This window comes from Mustela lutreola, chromosome 1 (genome assembly GCF_030435805.1).
Source record: "Mustela lutreola isolate mMusLut2 chromosome 1, mMusLut2.pri, whole genome shotgun sequence".
Classification (NCBI taxonomy): domain Eukaryota; kingdom Metazoa; phylum Chordata; class Mammalia; order Carnivora; family Mustelidae; genus Mustela; species Mustela lutreola.
Window position 1 is genome coordinate 238753157 of NC_081290.1, and position 24946 is coordinate 238778102.

The 24946-nt window shown below is 49.4% G+C and overlaps 1 protein-coding gene across 3 annotated transcripts in view; it reads left to right on the forward strand.

The window, feature by feature from the left end:
• The first annotated feature begins 202 nt into the window (after positions 1-202).
• Positions 203-24946, forward strand: part of TUB (TUB bipartite transcription factor) — an 86913-nt gene continuing 62169 nt past the window's right edge. The window contains exon 1 of one of the 3 annotated variants that reach the window (XM_059135160.1): positions 203-376. In XM_059135160.1, the coding sequence (XP_058991143.1) occupies positions 321-376 (56 nt within the window). In that variant the 5' untranslated portion in view covers positions 203-320. The remainder of the gene's footprint in view (positions 377-24946) is intronic. The other 2 variants (XM_059135151.1, XM_059135133.1) reach the window with 2 other exon arrangements.

Here is a 24946-nt window from a genome sequence, read left to right on the forward strand (position 1 = left end):
TGCCCTAGTGACGCCGAAGAAGATGGAGCGGTTACCATGGCGACGCGGAGCACACATCGGAAATAAATAAATAAGCCGCCCGGCTGCAGCAGCCGCGCCCCCGCGGGATCCGAACGCGGGGGAGGGGGCCCCGCGGGCCCGGGTCTCCGCAGTCTGCGCGTCCCCGCCATTGGCAGAGCCGGAGGGGGGGGTCACCCCCCGGGGGGGCGAATGGTACAGTCCTCCGCCCGCGCCCCTGCCCGGCGCGCAGCAAGCGAGCGCAGAGCCCAGCGCAGCCTCTGCCGCCGCCGCGGAGCCCGGAGCAGAGCTGGGAAGCGGCGATGGAGGGAGTCAGCAGCCACCGGACCTTGTCCTACAGCCGCTGGAGCTACGACAGGTAGGGCGGCCGCCTGAAGAGTGGGCTCCCCCACCGCCCTCCGCGTGGCCCTGCGTGGGCACCCTCCCCGGCGCGCACCCCGGCGGGAGAAGCGGCACTGGCAGCGAGCAGACCCCCGGGCGTCCGGGTGGTGGGAACCCCGAGCCGCGGATATCCGAAGCCGGGACGGGCGAGCTGCCCTCCACCCCCATCCCAGTCCCGCTGCCCTGCGGTGGCCCGCCCCCAGCGCCGCAACAGCTCGAGGGAGCGTGGAGGAGCGGCCGGGCCCTCGGCGCAGTGGGGCGAGGGGGGACCCCTGCGGTGCGGGGAGCGGCGCCGCTCGCCGCCGGGACCTGCGGGTTGTCGGCCGCCGGCTCGGAGGAGCGGGAGGGCAGCCGGGGGCCGGCTGTCGGGGCGCGCGCCGGGTTGCCAGGCTGCCTGCCCGCCCCGCGGGGACCCAGAGAGGCTGCCGGCGTGGGCGGCTGGGCGCCGAACTCCCCACGCACTCGTCCTGCAGGGAGCAATCATCCTTCCAGGTGAAATGAGAAAAACGAGGACAAGGGAATGAGTTGGTCGTCAAGCGGAGATTTATTCTGAGATTTTTGTCCTTTCTGCCTATTTTTGGTGTGTTAAATGTCACTTCGCTTTTTAAAATGAAGCCATGATGATAGTAGATAGGTTTTTGTTACTGTTGTTTTCAAAGTTCATAACCCCATGAGGATCTCTGGAGTTAAATTTTCCAATCCATGGCCCTAAATGGTGAGAGCTGGAAGAGAAACTTCATGAACTGGGCTGCTCTCTCCTCCCTCAAGTCCCGCTTCTGGTGCACTCCTTCCCTTCACTGCTGAAAACATTGCTGCATCTCTGACAGCCGGTCTTTTAGGTCTTTCCAGAGGTTCAGAGGAACAGGTGTCCCTCCTGCCCCAGGTGCATCCCCTTAGAACCCTATTAACTCTCTCCCAGTTGGTCCCATCTTTTTGCTTTTTCGTCTTTCCCTCTACCGTGGATCTCTCAGCCTGTAAACCTACTCAAGCTTGTCATCCTTCCTCCTCAAGACCAATGCAGCTGGTCCCACCCCTTTGTTTGCTTTCAGCGCCTTCTTAGGGGTGAAATGTCTGAACTGGTTGATTCTGTTTCCTCCTGAACCATGCACTGCAGGATCCTAGCTATCTGCTTGCTGCCCACCGCCTAATTCCAGTGATAGTGCCCTTTTGAAAAGTAGTGTTTCTCCTATGGATGGGAACTCTAAAATGATCCAAGTATTAAACTTAAAATAACAAACCCTCCAACCTTGTGTTTAGACCCCAAGCCACACATCCATTCGCTTATTCAACCAGTATGTATTGACGGCAAACTATGTGTGGGGCCCTGGAGATAAAAAGACACAATTCCTTCCCCCGGACAAGCTCACAGTCCAGATTCTAGCAGAAATCAGTGGTAGCATATGCTGAAGGCTTAATACAGACATGGGAGGTAAACTTTTAAGTTGAGATAATTTTATATAATAGCTAGACTTTTCCCCTACAAAAACAAACAAAACCAGCAACACTGGGGGAATTAGACAGCCTGGGTTCAAATTCTGACTCCACCTAACTCACCTGGAGCAAGTCACTTTCCTTCTCTAGGCTTTGATTTTTTCTGTGAAACGGAAAGGATTAGAAAGATTAGATGAGCTAACATAGTAATAAGTGGTACCCATTGCTGTTTTATTCATAAATATTGTAAAAGTCTCTGAGAGCATAGGCTTAGTTTGAAAATATTTGTTCTCTTGTTTAGATTCCTAAATCAAGACCTTTCCTGGGGTTCTGTCCTCAGCACGCTTTTCTTCTCACCCTGACAGTCTCAGCACCTGGGGAGTCATGGGAAGAAAGTCGCTTCCCTGGTCTGTGTCCAAACTAACTGAATCTGAATCTCCAGACATGGAACTCTGGAGTCAAGATTTGCATAATCCTTCCCAGATGACTTGGCTAGGGCTGGTTCGGCTTTTTCTCTGGAAGCATTGGTCTATATCACCCACCTCCATTCTCCAGTTAGTACTTAGTTTTTAAAAATTTTTAAGAATTGAATTATTTAAAAATTGTACAGTCCTCAATAAACTTAAAAATATTATATAAGCAACTCATGTATATAGTACCCAGGTATTAAAAGTAAAATTCTGTGATCCTGCTGCCCCCATCCTCACCCCCTAGAAGCAAACCGCCCCACTGTTGACAATTAATACTTTCTGACCCTGTTCTCTGGCTTCTGCCCTACCACATCTTTGAACCCAAGAAACCACTGTCTTTCACATCCCGACAGAAGCTGACCTCTCTGCATTATATTACCTGTTCTTTTCCTCTGTTTCCGCCTTTGCTTCTCAGGCCATATATGTATCAGTTATCTCTTACCATGTAACAAATCACTCTTAAATTTAATGGCTTAAAAGACGAGTTGTTGTGGCTAACTGAAAATTCTGTGGATCAGCAATCTGGGCTGGGCTCAGCTGGGCAGTTTTTGTGGTATGGCCCAGGTATGGCTTTTCTTGGTGGCACTTGCTGACACACGTGGTGCTTCAGCTGTGAGGGTTAGCACATCTGGAGCCTCTCTCCAGGGAGAAAGAGAGGGAGAGAGATGTTTTCTCATCTTCTTGTAGGCTAGCCCGGGTTTGTTCACATTCTGGTATATGATTCCCAGTGAGAAAGCAGAAGCTACAACGTCTCTTGAGGCCTAGGAGTGGGACATGCACATCACTCTGCCACATTGTATTGGTCAAAGAAAGTCAAAGGGTCAGCCCACATTCAGGAGAGGGCAATAAGTTTTAGCTTTTGAAGGGAAGAGCTATAAAGAATTTGTGGCCATTTTTACACTCTACCCCAATATGCGGCCCATGTCTCTTTAATTGCTCACTCTTCTTGGTCCCCCCCGTCCCAATGTGAGCACATGCCAAAATTCCCCTCTCTTCCATTCTATTCTGTTACATTCTATTCTCGGGCTATATACCCTGGTCCCATTTATCACCCAGTTTAAACTAGAAATCCATATCTGCAACTCCAGTCTTTTTGCTGAGTCTGAACCACACGTCTCTAAATGCTTGTGGACATCAGGTATATGTTCCACCAACACCTGAACTCAACAGATTCAAAGCCAGACCCTTCACCAATAATGCTGTATTCTCTATTCGACATCCTTCTAGCCAAATGAACTCAAAACTTTGACAGTGGCCTTGAACTCTCCAAGTCTAACCATTCCATCTGTCTCTTCTTATCTATATCCCTGATTATTATGAAGATACAATGAAACAATGTACGAAAGATGACCAGCATGCAGTATGTACCCTCAAGTCCATGCGTTCTTAGGAGTTTGGCACTTGGTTAACTTTCTTGCCTTCATTTGCTCCAGTCATGATCCTGGAGGTTTCAGGGCTTATGTACATTACCAACTAGCACTCTTCACTCACAATTTCTGGACCTTTGCCATTCTAGAAACTTCTCTTTGGTTATTCACAGGATACATTCCTAGATGTTGGCCCTCGAGACTGCCTCACTTTTGAAATCTTAGATGCTAATATCCCAATCTCTGGCCTTCTGCACCTCCCTCATACATTCTTCCCACCACATTATCGAGTCATCTGGTGCCTTCATGTCTGCATTTTCTCCTGCCAGCATTTTCCTGGGCTCTCTTCTTCCTTTCCCAGCCTGGACCACATGGGAGATCGTGACTCACGCACTACCATCACTTTCTGTCTCCTTGCACATGCTTGCCGCAACTCCAGCCCTGTGTGGACCAGCAGTAGAACCCCCACTTCTTGGCCATTATGGCATCAGAACCCTGCCGCAACACCTACGTGGCCCTGCTGACTGTCCCCACAGTTCAGGGACTTCCTCTCCAGCTGTGCCATCAGCAGTCTTTCCCTTCTCCCTGCTTAGCTTCACTCCCCTCCCACCCCAGTGGCTCTTCTGCCTCATACTCAAGGCCCCTCTAACTGGATCGGACTCCACACCCCCAAGCCCAGAACTTCCTTTGAGAAAAACTGATCACATTGGGCTGGATCTTCTGTAAATTCCTGACTCCACATCACTGCCGCATCTCCTCTGTCACTCCCTTTTGGGGGACTTTTTTGTCATTTCCAATTCTTTCTTAATATAAGTAATTCCATGATAAACATACTTATATGTGTAATATTTTTTCCCTCATGTTGGATTATTTGATTAGCAAGAGCTGCTTGAAGACAGGTTGTTGGTGTCAGATTTGGATGATTGTTGCCAGATGATCCCCCAGGAGGAGCGAACTGACTTGTGTTCTCATGGTCCGAGGTTCTCACTGCATTGTTTCACGGTGATCTCTTTGTTTTGAGTGTGGCCCCCCCAGACTCTGAGATGATGTACATAATTGCTTGCAATTTGGGTTTCAGAGTCACCATGACTCTGATCACAGTGACGTGATATTGAAGCCCAGCTCCCTCAATAATTGGTTTTGTGACTTTTGACAAGCAACTTAACTTCCACCTACAAAAAGATAATAAGAATAGTAGCTGCCTTTGAAGGTAGTCATCTATTGACTCAAAATGGGGTTTTTTTTTTTTTTTTTTTTGGTCACCAAAAAATTTTTTCACAAAAATAAATGTATATATGTATATTTTTTAGCCCCTCCTGAATGGCAGAGAAAGTTATAGGTGCTGGAGACAGAGCAGTGAACAAAATAAACTCTCTAGTCCCACAACTCTTACTGTCTCTTGGGGGGAGATAGACACGGATGAAAATGTGCATATGACATGTCATTGCTAAGTGATATCTAACATCTAATATGCTAATTGCAAAGAAGAAAAATAGAGCTGAGCAAAAGGGAGAGAATATGACTATGGGGTGATTGGGATAGAGGTGAATATGTTGTGAGATACATATATATAATATATATAAATATGATATAATATTTATATATAATATAAATATAAATATAATATATATTTATATATAAACATTTATATATAAATATATATATATTTTTTTGTCTGGTTGGGGAAACTCTTTCTGATAAGGTGATATTTCAAGCAAGGGAGTGAATGGGAAAGAATGTTCCATAGAAGGGGAACAGCAGGTGAAAATGTCCTAAGGTAAGAGTGTACTTAGTGTATTTCAGTACACCAAGGAGGCCAGTGTGACCCTTTGTAATAACTCCTTCCTGCTCTTCCGCTAACCCCTTTCCCCCTTCTGTCCTCAGGGAACCATTGATCTGATTTGCATATTCTAGAATTTTATATAATTGGGATCATTCGGTGTGTACTTCTTCTTTTTTTTTTTTCTTTTGGTCTAGTTTTTTTTTTTTTTTTTTTTAAGATTTTTACTTATTTATTTGACAGACAGAGATCACAAGTAGGCAGAGAGGCAGGCAGAGAGAGACAAGGAAGCAGGCTCCCTGCTGAGCAGAGAGCCCCGATGCTGGGCTTGATCCCATGACCCTGGGGTCATGACCTGAGCCGAAGGCAGAGGCTTTAACCCACTGAGCCACCCAGGCGCCCGGTCTGGCTTTTTAAATGCAACTGTAATTATTTTGATATTTTTCCATGTTTCATGACTCGGGAGTTCATTTCTTTTTTTGCTTAGTAGTATTCCATTATGTGGAGATACCGTTGTTTGCTTAGCCATTCCTCTGTTCGTAGACACTTGGGTGGTTTCCACTTTTTGACTATTACAATTATATATAACTTTTGTGATTGTTTATGTACAGGTCTTTGTATGGACATGTTTTTTTAATTTCTCTTTGGTGAATACGTATGAATGGGCTGGCCGGATCACTTGGTTGGCATACATTGGGTTTGTTGGTTGGTTTGTTTTGCAAGGGGGTATACATTTAACTTTTTTTTTTTTTTTTTTTTAAAGATTTTATTTATTTATTTGACAGACAGAGAACACAAGTAGACAGAGGCAGTCAGATAGAGAGGAAGGGAAGCAGGCCCCCTGCTGAGCAGAGAGCCCGATGCGGGACTCGATCCCAGGAACCTGAGATCATGACCTGAGCCGAAGGCAGCGGCTTAACCCACTGAGCCACCCAGGCGCCCTACATTTAACTTTTTAAAAACTGCAACTTTTCCAAAGTGGTTGGACCATTTTGCATTACCCTGAGCCATGGATGAGAGTTCTAATTCCTCTACATCCTTGGGACAGGTTGGTATGGTCAGTCTTCTAAATTTTGGCCATCTAATAATTATGTAGTAGTGATGGGTTATTTTGAGTTTATTTGCATTTCTTTAATGATTAATGTTATTGAGCATAATTTCATGTGCTTATTTGCCATCCATGCTTCTTTTTGGGGGAAAATATCTGTTAAAATCTTTTCCCATTTGTTATTAGGTGATTTGTGTCCTTACTATTGAGTTTTGCGAATTCTTTGCATATTCTAGATGTATGTCCTTTATCAAATATGTGACCTGCAAATACTTTCTCCAAATCTTTGACTTTCTTTTTAGTCTCTTATATAGTTTGAAGAGCAGAAGTCTTGCTTTCTGCAGCCCAATTTGCCAGTGTATTCTCTTTTTTTTTATATTCAGTTAGCCAGCATTTAGTATATCTTAAGGTTTTTTTTAAAAGATTTTATTTATTTATTTGACAGACAGAAATCACAAGTAGGCAGAGAGGCAGGCACAGAGAGAGGAGGAGGCAGGCTCCCTGCCAAGCAGAGAGCCTGATGTGGGGCTTGATCCCAGGACCCTAGGATCATGACCTGAGCTGAAGGCGGAGGCTTTAACACACTGAGCCACCCAGGCGCCCCTATAAGTTTTTGATGTAGTGTTCAGTGATTTCATTAGCTGTGTGTAACACCAATGCTCATTCCAACATGTACCCTTCTTAATGCCTGTCACCTGGTTACCCCTTCTCCACACCCACCTCTCTTCTGTAATCCTCAGTTTATTTCCTGGAGTCCAGAGTCTCTCATAGTTCATCTCCCTCTCTGATTTTTTCCCATTCAATTTTCCCTCCCTTCCCCTGTGGTCCTCCATGCTATTATGTTCCACATATGAGTGAAACCATATAATAATTGTCTTTCTCTGCTTCCTTACTTCATTCAGCATCATCCCCTTCAGTTCCATCCATGTCGATGGAAGTGGTAGGTATTCATCCTTTCTGAAGGCTGAGTAATATTCCCTTGTATATATGGACCACATCTTCTTTATCCATTTGTCTGTTGAAGGACATCTTGGCTCCTTCCACAGTTTGACTATTATGGACATTGCTGCTATGAAAATTGGGGTTCATGTGCCCCTTCCTCTCACTACATCTGTATCTTCGGGGTATGGATCGTTCTTCTGGTGACTTATCTAAGAAATCATGGGCTAATGCAAGGCAACAGAAGTTTTCTCCTAGGAATTTTCTAATTTTAGGTTTAACATTTTAGGTCTGTGCTTCATTTTGACTCAACTTTTGTACATGGAATGAGGTTCATTGAAAAAAAGAAAGCTATCTAATTGTTCCAGCACTACTTATTGAAAAGACTTACTTTTTTTTTCACCTTTATCAAAAACCAGTTGTCATTGTATTTATTTTTCTACTCTCTATTCTTTTCCATTGATCTATTTGCTTACTTCGATGCCAATACCACACTATCTGGATGACTATAGCTTTGTAAAGGGTCTTGAAATCAGGTAGTTTCAGACCTTCAACTTTGTTGTTGTTGTTGTTGTTCCTTCCACTTCTTCTTGTTCTTCCTCTTCCTCCTTCTCCCCCTCCCCCCTTTCTCCTCCTTTTCTCCTCCTCCTTCTTTTTCCTTTTTCTTCCTCCACCTTCTCCCCCAAACCAGAAGACCCATTTGTTACTCTAGAGTTGTGAAGATCATTGCAGTAACTGCGGTGTTTATTGTCCTGCCCAGGGCCCATCCCCAATCCTCAAGTTACTTGGCAAGAAAAATCAAAAGGTTGCTTGGTGAGTGTGGTTTCAAAGCAAGACCAAAGGAATGACTTGGAGAGTCATTCACCCAAGCCCTGGAGAAAGCAGGATGGTCCTCTTCTTCAAACCTGTTTGACTATTCTGGGTCCTTGTTAATTTCACATTCCTTTTACAAAGATATTTTCAAGGGGTGCCTGGGTGGCTTAGTGGGTTAAAGCCTCTGCCTTTGGTTGGCTGGGGTCATGATCCCAGGATTGTGGGATCGAGCCCCGTATCGGGCTCTCTGCTCAGCAGGGAGCCTGCTTCCTTGTCTCTCTATGCCTGCTGCTCTGCCTACTTGTGATCTCTGTCAAATAAATAAATACAATCTTTAAAAAAAAATAAATTAAAGAAATACCAAAGATATTTTCAAGCTCTGTAAAACAAAACCAAAGCCTGCTGGGATTTTAATTAGGATTGTGTTGAATCTGTAGATCAGTTTGGGGAGAGTTGACTCTTGGTAATGTTGGGCTTTTCACCTATAAACGTGATATATCTTTCTGTTTATTTAGATCACCTTTCATTTCTCTCAGGCACATTTTGTAGTTTTCAGAGTATAAGTCTTTTACCTCTTTCATAAGATTTATCCTGAAGTATTGAATATTTTTGAATGATAATGTAAATAGTATATTTTTCATTCAATTTCCGGTAGTTAATTGTTAGTGTATAACAATATGTTTTGTGGTTTTTTTTACTTCTTTTGTGTTTTCCTTACTTCTCAGTGTGCAGTTCAGTGGCATCAAGTACATTCACAATGCCATGTAACCATCACCACTATTTCCAAGTCTTGTTCATCATTCTAAACACTTTGTATGTAGTAAGAAATAACTCCTCACTGGCTTCTCTCCCCAGCCCCTGGTAACCTCTAATTTCCTTTCGGTCTTTATAAAGTGCCTGTTCTAGATATTACATGTGAGTGGAATCATACAGTGTTTTTTCTTTTGTGTCTGGCCACCTCACCTAAATGTGAAGTCTTCAAGCTGTCTCCATGCTGTAGAGTACATGGATACATCATTCCGTTCTTGATTGAGTAACATTGCTCTGCATGCCTACACCACATGTTGTTTCTGCTTCACTCTGTTGATGGACACTCGAGTTGTTTTCATCTTTTGGCCATTGTGAAAATGGCTCAGCGAATGCTGGTGTACAAGTGTATGTTCCAGTCACTGTTTTCAACTCTTTTGGGTGTATAATAGGAGTGAAATTGCTGGATCATATACGAATTCCATATTTAGCTTTTGGAGTAACCACTCATCTGGTTTTGTTTGTTTGTTTGTTTGTTAGATTTTATTTATGTGTTTGAGAGAGAAAGAGAGTAAGAGAGAGATCATGAGGAGGAGGGAGGGGAGAGGGAGAAGCAGAACCCCCCACTCCCGGCTGAGCAGGTACCCTGAAGCAGGGGGCTCGATCCCGGGACCCTGGGATCATGACTGAGCTGAAGGCATGTGCTTAACCGACAGAGCCACCCAGGTGCCCTGCTCAGCTGTTTTTCACAGCAACTGCACCATTCTACCTTCTCAGCAGTGGTGCCTGAGGTTCCCATTTCTCTACATCTTGCCAACACCTGTCATTTCCTGGTTTTAAACCATCCTGGGATGGGCAAAATGGTTTCTCACTGTGGTTCGGATTGACATTTCTCTGATGACTAATGTTGGACATCTTTTCAGGCTCTTCTTAGCCATTCATAGATCTTCTTTGGAGAAATGTCTGCTCAAGTCCTTTGCCTGTGTCATTTGTTTGTTTTTAAATAAACTTTTTATTGAGGTTTAAAAACTTCAATAAGGTTTTAAAGTTTTGACACAAGTCAAAGTACAGAATTTGCTGAATTTTCACTAAAAGTGAATACACTCTCTGACCAGAGCCCCTCCTTACCCCTGCCCTCTAACACACGGGCTACTACCTCCAACCTGACTTCCATTAGACTGACTTAGAAATGGAGAGATTAGTTTTGTCTACTTTTTTTTTCTTCAAGATTTTTTTTATTTGTTTATTTGACAGACAGAGATCACAAGTAGGCAGAGAGGCAGGCACAGAGAGGGAGGGGAAGCAGGTTCCCCGCTGAGCAGAGAGCCCCAATCCCAGGACCCTGGGATCATGACCTGAGCCGAAGGCAGAGGCTTTAACCCACTGAGCCACCCAGGTGCCCCAGTTTTATCTACTTTTAACTTAAGAGTACCAGGGATACTCTTCTGTGTCTTCCTTCTTTAGTTTAACTGTGGCTGCATCGGTGCTTTTGCAAAAACCATTAAATTCCATTTTGCTCACTCCCGTTCCTGGGTAGTATTCTGTGTGGATTTACCATAACTTATCCATTCCACTGTGATGCATACTTGAGATGTTTCCCAGTTTTGGTTATTAACACTGGACATTTTAATGCATGCCTTTGGTTGATATTTTTTGTTAGTTTGATTTTTTTTTCAGCTTTATTATGGTAAAGTTGACACACAGAAATTATATATATGTAAAGAGTACAACTCGATGTTTTGATGTATGTACACATTGTGAAGTGATGGCCACAATCAAACTAATTAACATACCTATCAGCTCAGCTCACACACTTACCTTTCTTTCTTTCTTTCTTTCTTTCTTTCCTGATGTGAAACCTTAAGATGTTTTCTCATAGCAAATCTCAAGGATATAATACAGTATTGTTCATGACAGTCCCCATGCTGTACATCTGATTTCTAGACTCATTCTTCTTGGATGACTGAAACTTTGTACCCTCTGACCAACATTTCACCATTTCCCCCATCTTTCCAGCCCCTGGCGACCACAGTTCTACTCTTCATGTCAATGACCTCAACTATTTTAGATTCCACATAAGTGAGATCATGCAATATTTGTCTTTCTGTGTCTGACATATTTCATCTAGCTTCATGTCTTCCAGGTTCATCCATGTAGTCCCAAATGGCAATTTCCTTATTTTTTTCATGCTATTTCATTGTGTGTGTGTGTGTGTGTGTGTGTGTGTGTGTGTAACATTTTTTTTATCCATTCCTCTGTCAACAACATTTAGGTTGCTTCCATATCTGGGCTATTGTGAATAATAGCATGGGAGTAGAAATATCTGTTTAAGGTCCAGATTTCATTTCCTTTGGAAGCAGGATTGCTAGGTCATATGGTAGTTCTAGCTCTATTTTTAACTTTTTGAGAAACCTATACTGTTTTCCATAGTGGTTTTACCAATTTATAGTCCCACCTATAGTGAACAAAACCTTCACTTTCTTGATAATACGCTTTGAAGCAAAAGTTTCTAACTTGGAAGATGTCCAATTTATTTTTTTCTTTTATGCTATTGGTGTCATATTTATAATTTCATTGCCAGATCCACAATCATGAAGATTTACCATTTTCTTCTAAGTGGTTTTAGAGCATATATTTAGGCCATTGATCTATTTTGAGTTCATTTTTGTGAGATGTGGATCCAACTCCATTCCTTGGCATGTGGAAATTCAGTATCCAGTTGTCTCAGCACCTTTTGTTGAAGACACTACAGAACTTAGCACTTGGTCAAAAATCAACTGGCCATAGATGCATATATTCCTGGATTTTCAGTTGGTCTGTATATTTATCCTTATAACAATATCTCACTCTTTTGCTTCTTGCAGCTTTGTAATAAGTTGTTTTCTTTTGAGAAAAAGGGGTGGGGGAGAGAGAAAGAGAGAGAGCAAGCGAGACCATGGTTGGGGGGAGGTTGTATTGAGAAAGGGAGAGGGAGAGAAAGAATCCAAGCAGACTCCATGCAGAGCCTGTGCAAGGCTCAGTCTCACAACCCTGAGATCATGACCTAAGCTGAAACCAAGAGTCAGATGCTTAACCAGCTGTGGCCAATAAGTTATGAATAGGAGCAAAAGGCAAGGAAGCAAGACATGGCCTGTGCTAAACATGTCTACGGAGGGCTTGGACTCCCAAGAGACTGGGTCGCTGAGATGGCACAGAAGGAGCAGTAAAAAGAGCTTGAGCTTTGTTATTACAGACCTGGTTCAAATCCCAGCTCCACCTCTTACTAGCTGTGTAAATGTAACCCAGGTGGGAAAATCCTTATTGTTTGTATTGATTATAAAAATCATGTGTGCTAGGGCACCTGGGTGGCTCAGTGGGTTAAGCCTCTGCCTTTGGCTCAGGTCATGATTTGGGGTCCTGGGATGGAGCCTCACTTCAGGCTCTCTGCTCAGCAGGGAGACTGCCCCCCCCAACCCCGTCTGTGTCTCTGCCTACTTGTGATCTCTATCTGTCAAATAAATAAATAAAATCTTAAAACAATTTTTTTTTAAATCATGTGTGCCACTTGTAGAAATAGAAAAAACAAAATTGGAACAGTTCATAAGTGTATCAAGTAGTTACTTAATATCCTTTAGTCTCAGTTTCGCCATCTGTAAAATCGGAGTGATGATTTTGTTATAGTGAAGGGTCATAGTGAGAATTGAATTGTGTACACTCTCGGGTAGGCTGTGAACTAGAAACAGACCACGGGCATAGCTACCCTAAGGTTAGGCAAAGTGAAGCTCCTCATTTAATTGGCCTGGAGCTTCTTGGTGGCAAGGGGACCACACTGGCCAGGAGTCACTATAACACACCTTGGTGCAAGTTTCTTTTGGCTCCTTGGTTTCCACACAGAACATGCAGCGCTGGTGATACTCTCCGCAAAGGTAGGTTTCTGCCAAGTTGAGAAAGTAGCCAAATTCTTATTGTAAAAGTAGACTTTTGTACTGAGCACTCACATCACTGTCTGGAGAGTACTTGACATCAACAGAATGTGTGTTTCTGTTTTCAAAATGCAGTCTCTCTTCTCACAAGAAAGAAATGTTAGGCTCTCTTTGTTCTTAAACCAACTCGATATCAGCAAAGCTGCCTACCTTTGGCCAGAGTGGGGCTAGGGTGAGAGGGGAAGCCAGGCAGTGTCTGTGTGCTCCCCGAGCAATGGCTTTAGCCTCAGCTTCCTAGTGTTCCAGAAAGTTGTTCTTTCACAGTATTCAGTGCACTTGCACAGTGCACATGTGACCTTGGGAAAGCTGTTTAACCGCCATGAGCCTCCGTGGCCTCGTCACCAAAATGAATGTAATAGTACCTTCAGGACATCATACTTATCATCGTGAGGACTCAGTGGCTTAGAATTTGTAATGACTTAGTCTTTGTAAGGCTTAATAAAAGGAGCGCCTGGGACAGCACCTGGCATGTGGCAAGTGCTCTTTACCGTCTGGCTGTGGTTATCTGGACTTTGCTCTCCCGCTGAACCTGCAAGCTCAGTCATTCCTGGAACAGGGAGAGGTGTGGTGGCCCAGGCAGGCCCTGTCCCGAGAGGGAGCTGTGTGAGGAAAGTGGGCAGGTGAGGGGAGGAGGCTGAGGCACCGAGGGAGGGAGTCCAGGGACCTGCTGGGCACTAGTTGGGACCAGCTGGGTGAGAGGGGTACTGTGGCAGGACCTCCAGGGTCAGATGGGAACTCGGGGTCTGGGGACCTTAGCCAGCACCTGAGGCATGGGTGACAAGATTCAGATTCCTCCAGAGGGCCAGACATTGAGCCCCAGTGAAGAATTCCCGAGCACGGGGTGCCTGCGTGGCTCAGTGGGTTAAAGCCTCTGCCTTCAGCTCGGGTCATGATCTCAGGGTTGTGGGATTGAGCCCTGCATTGGGCTCTCTGCTCAGTGGAGAGCCTGCTTCCTCCTCTCTCTCTCTCTTTGCCTACTTGTGATCTCTGTCTGTCAAATAAAAAAATAAAAGAATTTTTTAAAAGAATTAAAAAAAAAAAAAAAAAAAAAGAATTCCCGAGCACATCCGAAGTGCAACAGACCCTTCCCTTCAGAATGGAACTCAGGCCCCCGCTGTTGAGAGATCACACAGAGGGAGCCATAGGGCCCAGCCAGCTGACCTAGTCCCTACTGCTGCTGAGTCAGAATGAGCAGAGAAGGTGGGAGACACTGGGCATTAGAGGGGCAGACCAGACCTAGGGGCAGACCAGACCTGGGGGCAGCAGACCAACCACGGGGGCAAATAAGTTCACAAGCAGTTTACTCTGAGATAGAGGTGATGCTTTGCCTGGGCTTTATGAAGCAGGGACATACGTTGGAAAGAGTGCTGTGAATCCAGGATTCAGGATTTCATTCTGGCTGCTCCATTAATTCCCATTCTGGCTCTGAGCAAGTCACTTGTCTCTCTGCACCTGTTTCCCTTGAAGCTGAAGAGGCTGAACTGCTTGACTGAGCCCTCTTTGAGATCTGGTGTGCTGTGAGCACATGACCCATGGCCTTGCTATGTGTTCTGTGGTTGGCAAGGCCAGGCTGGGGGGACAAGAATGGGGCAGGCTGGGATCAGAGGTCCTGGCCATAGCAGTCCCAGCTTCTGGATTGCTGGCAGGGGAGGCTGGATGTGGAGCCCTGGGACAGGTGATTGGAGGTCCTGCTTTGTTCCAGAGCTTTGGAACGTAGCTACTTTTCTTTTTTGGATTTATGGCTAAATAGGACTAAACTGACTGTACTGGGGCAAATGGGAGGGGTGGGGCAGGGGTGTGGGGGGATGGTCTGTCTCCCAGGCAGTTGGTGTGATTGGGACTGGGGGTGATAAGGGAGTCAAGACAGGAGCAAGTCATGGAGGGGAACCTTGCCCACGCTGAGGTTTGACGTTGTCAGGCAGTTTGGTTTCCCAGGTGGGGTGACAGGAAGCTTTAAAAAAAAAACAAAAACAGAAAGACCCTGGGGGTGGGGACATCATTTCTGTGGCCAAAGGTAGAAAGAAAGACACAGTCTGGAGGACAGTTGTTTTTAAGCAGGGACTCACAGGAACCCGTGGATACCTGACTCCTTCATTCTGAAAAATCTTGTGCCCTGATGACAGATAAATGCCAAGCCTGGGTATTGTGTGGGTCATTCTGACCCAGCATGGACTTGGGAGAACTGCACAAACCTTTTCTTCCCATCCTGAGCAACGTGGGCTATCCTGAAGTTGGAGCAGTTAGAGCTCCTGGCTCAGTTGTGTTCTCCTAATCTGTGCCCTGCTCGGAAACTGAGCAAATGTTTTGGTCTCCTCTAATATGAAGAGTAATGGGGTGCCTAGGTGGCTCATTGGGTTAAGCCTCTACCTTCAACTCAGGTCATGATCTCAGGGTCCTGGGATGGAGCCACGTGTCAGGCTCTCTGCTCAGCAGGGAGTCTGCTTCCCCCCCCCACCCCCTCCTGCCTCTCTGCCTACTTGTGATCGATCTCTCTCTCTCTGTGTCAAATTAATTAATTAATTATTTTTAAAAAAGAGTAACAAAGAAAACCCTAGCTGTGTGTGTGTGTGTGTGTGTGTGTGTGTGTGTGTGTGTCTGATGCATGCCAGCCCAAGCTGTGGGGAAGTCAGTGGGCATTAGGGAACAGCTTGCTCATGCTGTGGCTAAAGGTGGCAGACTTCTGCACATCTAATGATGCTAGAACTGTGCAGGTGGGGGGGAAGAAGGTTTCCTGCATCCAAGAACATTTGGAATCTGGCAGGGCCTGCATCAGGGTAACGGGGACCCAGTATTATCTTCTTGCAAGGTCACATTCCTCAGCAAAGATTTAATCCCACCCCGGCTTTACCTCTGGGCCCTCTCCAGCCCTGCAGCCCTGCTAATCACCATGTGGGGAATGCCACAGTGCACCAAGAGGGCACTGTCCCAGCGCCGGCCCCTCCCTCCACAGTCTGGGTGGCCCTGTGGGGGTGGGGGCAGTTTGGGTGACATTCCTTCTTTCCATCACCAAGTGTCAGAGAGCCAGTGTAATGATGGTCTGGGCTCCTCTGGGAGAAGGCTTCTGAGAGTGTGTTTTTCATACAACTGAGTGTGTGCACCAGTAATTATGTATCTGGGGTATGAGCACATTGTGCCAGGGTGTGTGTGCACACTGCGTGTACATGGATGAGTTTGTGCACCTTTGCAGGGAGCTACCTGTGTGCCACCAGGAGTGGTGATGTGGATGTGTGTGTCATGTATATGAATGAAAGCAGGGGTGCCAGAGAGAACTGACTTGCGGGGGGCAGTGGGAAGGGGAGACTGGTTTGCTCTCTCCCTCCTTCTTCCCCTGCACCTTGGGAAGTGGGGGGAGGATGTGTACACCCCCTTCCCCTTCTACAAGACTAGGTGCAGTGGGGGTCATGAACCTGGGCAGCTTCTTCGAGGCTGGGGGGCTGCAGAAGTACCTGGGAACTAAGCAAGGCACTGGGACGCAGGAGGGGCCACTTAGACGCGGGAGCTGATAGATGTCTGTGTGATCTTGGGTGATGAGCTGTGGGGGAGGGCGGCGGAGGACCCTCCTTTGCACTCCCAGTCCAGCCCAAAGGAGCTGGGAGTGGGAACCCTGTCTCTGCCATGAGGGGCTCTGGGGCAATCTGGGGCGCATCAATGTTGGATGAGCCCGCGCTGCCTTCACGCGGCCTCGATACCATCTTCCATGGTCTCACTTTTAGTGTAACCGGAGAGCCCAGGGCTCAGCCCGAGTCTACCACTGGCGATCTTCTCACCACGGCACCACCCGCGGGGGGACGGCAGCTAAGGTGGGGAGGCCGGGGCGGTTCTGATGGACTGTCCCGGGACCGGGTGGGGGCCAGCCGGGCCCTGCCTGGGCAGGGGAGTCAGTTGGTTCCAGCCTGGCCTCCACAGCCCCTGAGTCCTGGTGCCAGGTTACACCTCCTCCCACCTCAGGCCACCTCATGGTCCTAGGGGTGTCATCTGTCCAGCGACGTTTTCTTAGGGCATTTTAGTCCCATCCCCCCAGCCAACTTTAGGAGTTTCCTGCTTGGGAAGGGGCTGGAGGGGCATCAGCTAGAGGGACAGAGACCCCCTAGGGGAAGGAAGGGGAGTCGCAGCAACTGCGTGGAGCCTCCTGCTGCAGGTGAGTGTCCAGAGCCCTGAGTGCATGCTGGGGAATGGGGAGGGACGGACTGAGGTCTGGGGGTCCCCACTGGCCATGCTGCTCACCACCCCGACCTTTTCTACTCCAGCCCCCGCACCTTACACCTTGTGACCCCACACCCAGCCTTGCCCTAAGAGGCAGCGCCCAGGAAGTGGACCGGTGCCCCACGGAGCATCTGCTACAAGCTGGCATGTTGGGCTGTGGCCTTGGGGGGGTCCAACATGGACAACCGCTATGGTGGGCGGGGAGATTGGTTTGGATCAGCAGCCGGTTTTTGTACAACAGCTTAAGGGGACACGGGAGTTCCTGTTCGTTTACATATTGTCTTTGGCTCTTTTCCCACCTTGGCCTCAGAGCTCAGTACAGCTCAGCTTGCAAGCCCGGAATAGGTACTATCTGGCCCTCTAAGAAAACGCTTGCCCACCACCCCCATTACGTAGTCTGCAGTCCTCTCTCCTTTTTACCCTTCACCTGGGCCTCCCTCCTGCCTTCCTCCGCATGCCCCACACCACTGGCTCACCCAGGCTGAGCGCTCTCCACACCCAGGAACACAGACTTGGGGGACCACCCCTTCACACCTTGGCACTGCTACTTTCCCTGTTAAGAAAGGAAAGTAACCGGGGGCCACAAGTATTCCCAGATCCGGTAGGTTACCTGATAGCTGAGGATTGAGACCTGCAGCACCCCTGCCTAACCCTAGGCTGCAAGTGAGCCAATTCCTAGGCCACAGGAGCAGGGTGGGGGAGCTGACCACGAGCACCTAATTCTGGCACCCGGGAGGCTGAGCAGGCCAATTCTTGGTGTGGGCTTCCTATCTCCTCTCCCTGTGGGCCAGGCCAGGAGCAGGTGACAGCTGAGGTCCCAGTGGAATGGTGGGGATACAGTGCTGTGTGAATAGGTAATTATAGGGCACCAGAATGCTCTGGAGGGAGCCAGGGAGCTCCAGAGGCAGGGGCCTTCCCCTGCCTGCTGTCTTAGAGCTTCCAGACTCCTGGGGCCCATTGTGCCCTCTTTATTCCAATCCTCAGGCCTCTGTGAACAAGACTAAACCCTGTTCCTCAGTTCCTGTTCACACAGCTGAGTTCAGGGAAAGAACAGGAGCCCAGGGAAAGCCCAGGGCCTTGAGACAGAGCTGCATTCCTGCTGCGCCATCACTAGGTGGCACCCTCGAGGCATCAGCGCCGGCGCCTGCTGGGGAGGCCGCCGCCCGTTCTGACCCTCAACTCTTAAGTCTAACCACGGCCTTCAAGGATGTCATCCCCACATTCTGAATCCTGCCAGGTCTGCCCAGCTCTGTCTGCCCATTGAGGCAGCTCAATGATAGCTCCAGACTCTGTCATTCAGGGCATTTTTACCTGAGAGTCAGAGGGGTCATTAGGGATGACTTGCAGTCCCACTGATTGTTACCTTCTTATCCTCGTCCTCCCCAGGGCTCCCTGAAGGCAGGGACCATCTTAGTCTCTGGAGCACAGGGCTGGGCACAGCAGAGAGGGTGTGTGGTGGGGAGTGATGGACACTAGAGAGAGTGTCGCCATCACTGCTTGCTTCTGGGGCAGGTGTGCTGGAGAGAATTGACTTTGTGAGGGGCAGGGGTGGGGAAAGACTGGCGTGCTCTCTCCCTCCCTCTTCTTGCCCTGAGCCTTGGGAAATGGGGGAGGATGGGTCCAATCTCCCTTCCCCCTTCCCCTGGTGCAAGACTAGGTGTGGTGGGGGCCATGAGCCTGCTGTGCCTCTCTGCCAGGCTGAGCGCTCTCCACACCCAGGAACACAGACTTGGGGGACCACCCCTTCACACCTTGTCACTGCTTGTCACTGCTTGTCTACTGTAGCTGAGCCAGGTGCCCTGGCTATCCTCCTGGGAAGCTGGGTGGGGGCTGAGGGATCCAGGCATCTGGGAGGGGAGCTGCTTCAGAGACAGGAGTAGCCTTCCCGCTCTGGTCTGGTTCTGTTGGTGCCAGCATTCTAGGGGGCCTCTAGAGAGGAAGAGGTGCCCAGGGGACACAAGCTGGGGCTCTAGGAAGTTGCTTGTTTCTGGGGAGAGTTTCCAGGCATACCTGCCATTGTCTGGCACTGGGAGCAAGCCCACGCTCATCAGAAACAGAGCTAGAGGCTGGGACAGACTCTCCCATTGATGGTGGCCTTGTGCCTCTCACCTGGCTCCAGCTCAGGCCATTCCAGGAGCCTCCCAGTCCAACAGCGCCCAACTCTGTGGTTGTCCTAGTGTCCCAGTTGGAGGTCTGGAGGGCTGCATCTGTGTTGGGGAGGACAGCCACCCCCGTCCTCAAGCATCTGCTTCTGCTAGCTAGGGGTGATGTCAACAAGGGACCTGCACCCAGCCCCAGGGCAGACGGACCGTGCCAGCGAGGTGTGAGTTCTGGATCCTGCCTAGAGACAAAGGATGATTGTCAAGTGTCCCTCACCCACCCAGTTACTAGGAAGGAGAGTGGAGACCATGTCCCACTGAGGCAGCGGAGGCCACGCCAGTTTGTGCTCTTGGGTATGACCCTGGGAAGGGGCCCCTTGCAGACTCTTCCCCCGAGGGACTGACAGTGACACGCAGGTGCCATTTGTCTGCCTGGAACAGGCTCCATCGTAAGACTGGCATCGTTCACTGGGGTAATTACTGGTTTGGGTTCGATTTCCATTCAAAACAGTCATCCCAGCCTGAGCCGGGTGTCAGATCTGAAGGTTGGTTATTAGTAACATTTATCAACAGCCTCTCTCAGCTACAGGCAATTACAGCTAATCTGCTGCTCCTGCTCCCTGTCGCAGGGAACTGCCAGCCTCTTCCCTGCCCGCCCCCTCCATTCCCTGCTCCCCTCTCTCCTTCTTCCCTCCCCTCCCCTAAGCAGCCAGCCCAAGGGAGGGCAGGAGATAGGAACCATCTTCTGAGTCACCATCACCCCCACATGCAGGGGCCCCTGCGCACGCTGGGCACCTAGGCTCTTCATCGGCCGTCTTGGTGTTGCCGGGTCTCGGGAAGTCTGAATCCGATTCTGTCAGAATGGAGAGGAATCCCTGCTCCTGGTCCTCTGACATATTTCCGCCTGCAGCAGGGGCCCTCTTGCCCCTGACTCCTCTGTCCTCCCCTTCAGGCCCAAGACTAGCGTGAGGCACATGGGGTTATTTACTTCAGGTACAAAATTTAGGGGACCACTGAAAAGCTCAGTGATTGACATAACTAAGATTTCAATACGATACTTTTGAAAATCGAAGTTAAAGCAAAAACATCAAAGTTCATGCAAAAACAAAGTTCATGCAAAAAACGAAATCAGAATGTGAATAGAGGGTCTAACCCTTGATTGCAGGACTTGGCCTTACCACCTCACATTGATTCCAGTGGCCCCGACCCCCCTAGAACCCTGACATTGTTTAAAGTTTGGTTGTTGTGTGTATGGGGGGTATATTTCGCATTCATTTCGACTTGAAATATTATCTTCAAAGACTCAGATGGCTGAGTCTTTTGGCACCTCATTCAGCTCCCCCTCATTTCCTGTCGGGCCCTAACCCCTACTCCCTTCGTTTCTTCCTGTCTGCTACCTCTGGTCAGGGCTGAGCTTCTCTCTGAGTGGGGCCCCAACCCTGGGCTGGCTTCCTGGTGCCCATCCTCTCCTCCATCCCTCAGGACCTGCTTCGGCCTTCAGACCCCTCCAAGAGGCCCGCAGGTTGCCATGGTAACTGCCAGTACTTGCAGCAGTCATGGGCGGACAGAACCTGGAGGTCTCCCTCCCGTCCCATGATCGCATCCAGCCAGGGCTGGGTAAGTGCCTGCATGCCTGACAGAGTCCCTGATGCGCGAATCTCAGAGGCAGCTCGCACATTCTGTGCGTGTGTGGAGACGGAGCGAGTCCCCTCTTTCGAAGTCCATCCCAGGAAGAGGACAGCATGGGGCTAAGGGAAGGCCATGGAGGTCTGCGACAGGGAGGCAGAGCGCTGAAATAAGTGTGGGTGCTGGCTACCAGGCTCCCGCAGAGGGCAGGCCTGCTTCCCTGAAGGCTTTCCTTTTGCAGAACAGAAGCTGAAGGCTGGCCCCCTTGCATGGAAGGCTGCCCGCCCTCCCCTCGCCCTTTCCCCCCAAACCCAGGCCAGGCTCAGCTTGCCTCAGGGAGAAATAGACGTTTCAGGAAGATCAACATGGAAGGGGTGCCCAAGATGCCCAGTCCCCTCTGGGTCTTGGGGCATTGTCATGTCAAGGTCCAGAGCCAGGGAGTTCAGCCACTCTGTGTCCAGTTGCTGTCCCTGGAGGATGTCCAAGTGTCTCAGGAGAGTCATGCTAGAAGCACTCCTGTGAGCTCCCTTCATAGACCTCCACAGCACCACAGAGTCTCTGTCACCTGGCCTGGCGGTCTGTCACCCAGCGCCTCCTCTGCCACTTACTAGGCAAGTCACTTCCTCTCTGGGCCTCAGTTTCCTCTTGTGAGAAATATGGATGATCGTGCCCTCTCTCGAGGGCTGTGCTCACCGGTGAGAGCTAACCTAGGTAACAGCGCTTTGACCTAAAAAGCCCTGTGACAGATGGAGAAGTCATGCTCTGTGGGGCTCTGGAGGACAGAACTGGAACCAAAGGGAAGTGTGTTTGGGCTTGAAGTGAAGAAGAAATCACCAACACCCGAGATGGAGGGACCACTCTAGAAGGTGTGAGCTCTCTGAGGCTGGAAATGTGTTTGGAGGGGTTTATCACTTGTCCATTAGCTTAGCTTCCAAGGACTTCCTGCCCCTGGGTGTGACCTCGAGTGTGACTTCTCCCAGCATGTCCAGAAGCCACCCCAACACCAACCCCACCTCCACCCCCATCAGCCTAGAGGTGAGGACGCTGGCTTCACTGGCTTTTTCCTGTTGCACATTCCTGTTGTTGCCTTCCTGTATGGACCAGTGTAGAAACCAGAGAACTTGAGTGGGAATGAGAACAGGAGGACCTTGTGTCTGAGGAAGTACTGACCTAAGCATGGGTTTGAGATGCCCTCAGACTGGAAAGTTCTGTTCTGCCTGCAATAGGACAGAAGATTTCTGAAAGAGAAGTTAGGAGAGATGGAGGGATGAGGTCTCGAGCTCCAGACGGGCACACACATATGCTCCCCTGCCTGAAAATTGCCCCATGCTGCACATCTGCGCACGAACGCTACGTGCTAACTTCCTCACACGGCCTTTGGAAAGAGCCATAGGCATGGAGTTGGGAGACCTGTCTTGGAGCGTCCTCCCTCTGAGCCCGATTTTTCCATCTGTGACATGACAGGGAGGAGTTGAGGTGCCCTCTCAGCTGATGGTCTGGGATCTCTAGCTTTCTGGAGCCCATGAGAGTTACATCGTCTCTGTGGCACCTTATGGTATCTCCATGAGTCTCTGTCTGTCTGCTGGGCAGACCTCTGGGGCCGAGGTTTTCAGATCTAGTCAGAGTGAGGTCAGCAATGTCCAGTTTTGCATCTAGACATCATTTTCCCCTCAGAAGTTTGAAATTACATCCCAAAGATTCCTCATTATCGATCTAGGCACCTCATTGAAAGTCTGGGTATCATTTTTGTGAGAACATGGCGAGGGATGGGCAAGAAAGGGGACGTGAAGTGGTGGAGGTAGGGGAGAGAGGAGAGGTGATGTGATCCGGGAGTTAGCGTGGGCGCCTGGTCTAAGAGGATTCGAGGGGTCCACCGGGCTTGGGCAGAGTACATGCATGGGCTTAACTTCTGTCCTGAGGCAGCAGGGAGATTCTGAAGAGTTTAAGCAGGGTCTGGAGAAAAGGATCAGATTTGTATTTAGAACTTTTACTCTTGTGCCAATGGAGGAGGGCCTTGAGGGGAGCAAATTGGAGACAGACACTGTCCTGAAGCCAAGATCTGAGCAACAAGGATGCCCTCCTGAGAATGTGGACCTAGGGAAGGGAGTAGACAGATGCCAGCTGGCTGACATCAAAAGGGCCTCATGGTTGCAGGCCTGGGCAGGGAAGATGAAAGGAAAAAGCAGGAACCTATACTGGCACCTTGGGGGCCTGCTGTGTCACTCACGGCAGATGGAGATGGAGTAGATAAGATAAATCTTACATAGAAGATAAGATTCACTGGAAGTCCTAAGCAGCATACCTCAGTTGTGAGCTGCTGTGTGGGACATCCACCGGGAAGTGTCCAGAGAGCAGGTGGATGGAGGGTTCTGGAGTTTAGGAGAGGAGAGGGCCCACCATGAAGGCATGGACATTCTTGGGTTGTGGGACGTGGGTGGCCCAGTTGGTTGAGCATTCGACTCTTGACTGGGGCTCAGATCATGGTCTCAGGGGTATGAGGTCGAGCCCCCCATCAGGCTCTGTGCTGGGTGTGGAGCTTGCTTCAGATTCTCTTTCTCTCTCTCCTCCAACATATGCTCTCTCTCTCTCTCCCACTTTCCCTCTCCTCTTTCTCTGTCTCTCAAAAAAAAAAAAAAGGGTGTGTGTGTGGGAGGTGAAGCCCTATGAGGGGGAAGATCACTCAGGTGCCTCTTAAGGGGAGTGGGAGGACAAGAGGCTAAGGACACAGACGACGAAATCCTAGATACCCCATCAGTCTCTCAAAGACGCACCAGCATAGAGTCGGCTCCCAACCCAGGACAGGCCACAGAGAGCACAGGGAATGTGTTTTCTGGCTGTGGTTCCTCCAGATGGGGACTTTGTCCTCAGGGCACCTGGCTCTGCCTGAGTTGCTGTAGTAACCACGGATGCAGGCATATAGGGTCTCTGTGTTGCCATGGAAACAAGCAGCTGGGTGTCCCTGAGTGGCATGGCCACTGAGGCCTTGGGGATTCAGGCTGGTCTTGAAGGGCTTGGGAGGGGGCCTGTGACCAGCTGAGAGGGTTTCTGTATCCCAGTGAATCCTCGATGGTTGTTGTTAGTGTGACCGTTGCCACAGTGATGGAGGGAGACACCCAGGTGGCTTGTGCAGCTTCAGTGGTGAGCTGAGTAGTAGAAGGAATGGCAACAGGCCCCAGGTCTTCACGTGCAGCCTGAAGCAGCACCAGCCTCTGGACTCCCCCAGCCTCTGGTTGCCATGGAGGGCAGGACCCTCTGCTTTCTTCCTGGGTTTGCACCGTTTTGCCGAGACAGGGGTTTTGTTCCCAGGAGGCACTCCCCGGCCCATGGGATCTCAGCATTCAAAGCGACACAAGAAGGCTGGGCCCCTGAAACGGGGCCACCGAGGAGATCGGTAAGCATTCAGTACCCCTGCCTTTAGCCCGAGGACCCCACCCTTGGGCCCACCCTGCCCACCCACCCTCATGGACCTCACCCCTTCCCCGTCACCACATGGGGTCCCGCAGTCCTCCCACAGCCTTAGGCTCTAGATAGGAGAACAGGGAGGCTCTGCTTCTCCTGCCCCAGACCGGAGAGGTTTCCTCCACCATGCGAGCGAGGCCTCGGCCCTTGGCAGCTCTGCACTCCTGCCCTCTGTCTATTCTGGTGGGTTCCTCTTCCCAGGCTCCACCCGGCCCCCCTGCTTTGTCCCCAGCTCTGCTCATTACTGTCCTCATTCTGGGCTGCCTGCTTGCTGTCCCAGAGCTCCCCCAACCTGATCCCACTGGCTTCCCAGCTGAAGTGGCCAAGGCCCTGAAAGAGGCCTTGAGTGACCATTGTCTGGGCAGGCAAGGGGCAGGAACGAAGAAGGGAGGCAACAAGGGCATAGAGTCACCCCTTCTTTTCCCCCTCAGGAGAACAACCAGGAGGAAGTACTGGAAGGAAGGAAGGGAGATCGCTCGGTGAGCTGGCAGGGGAAGAGGGAGCGCTGGCTGGGAGAGGGCCATTCACAGGAAACTACAGGGAGGTGGAGGGGAGGACACGGGCAGCTCCGTGGCCGTGGACCCCATACGTGCTGGGTGTGTG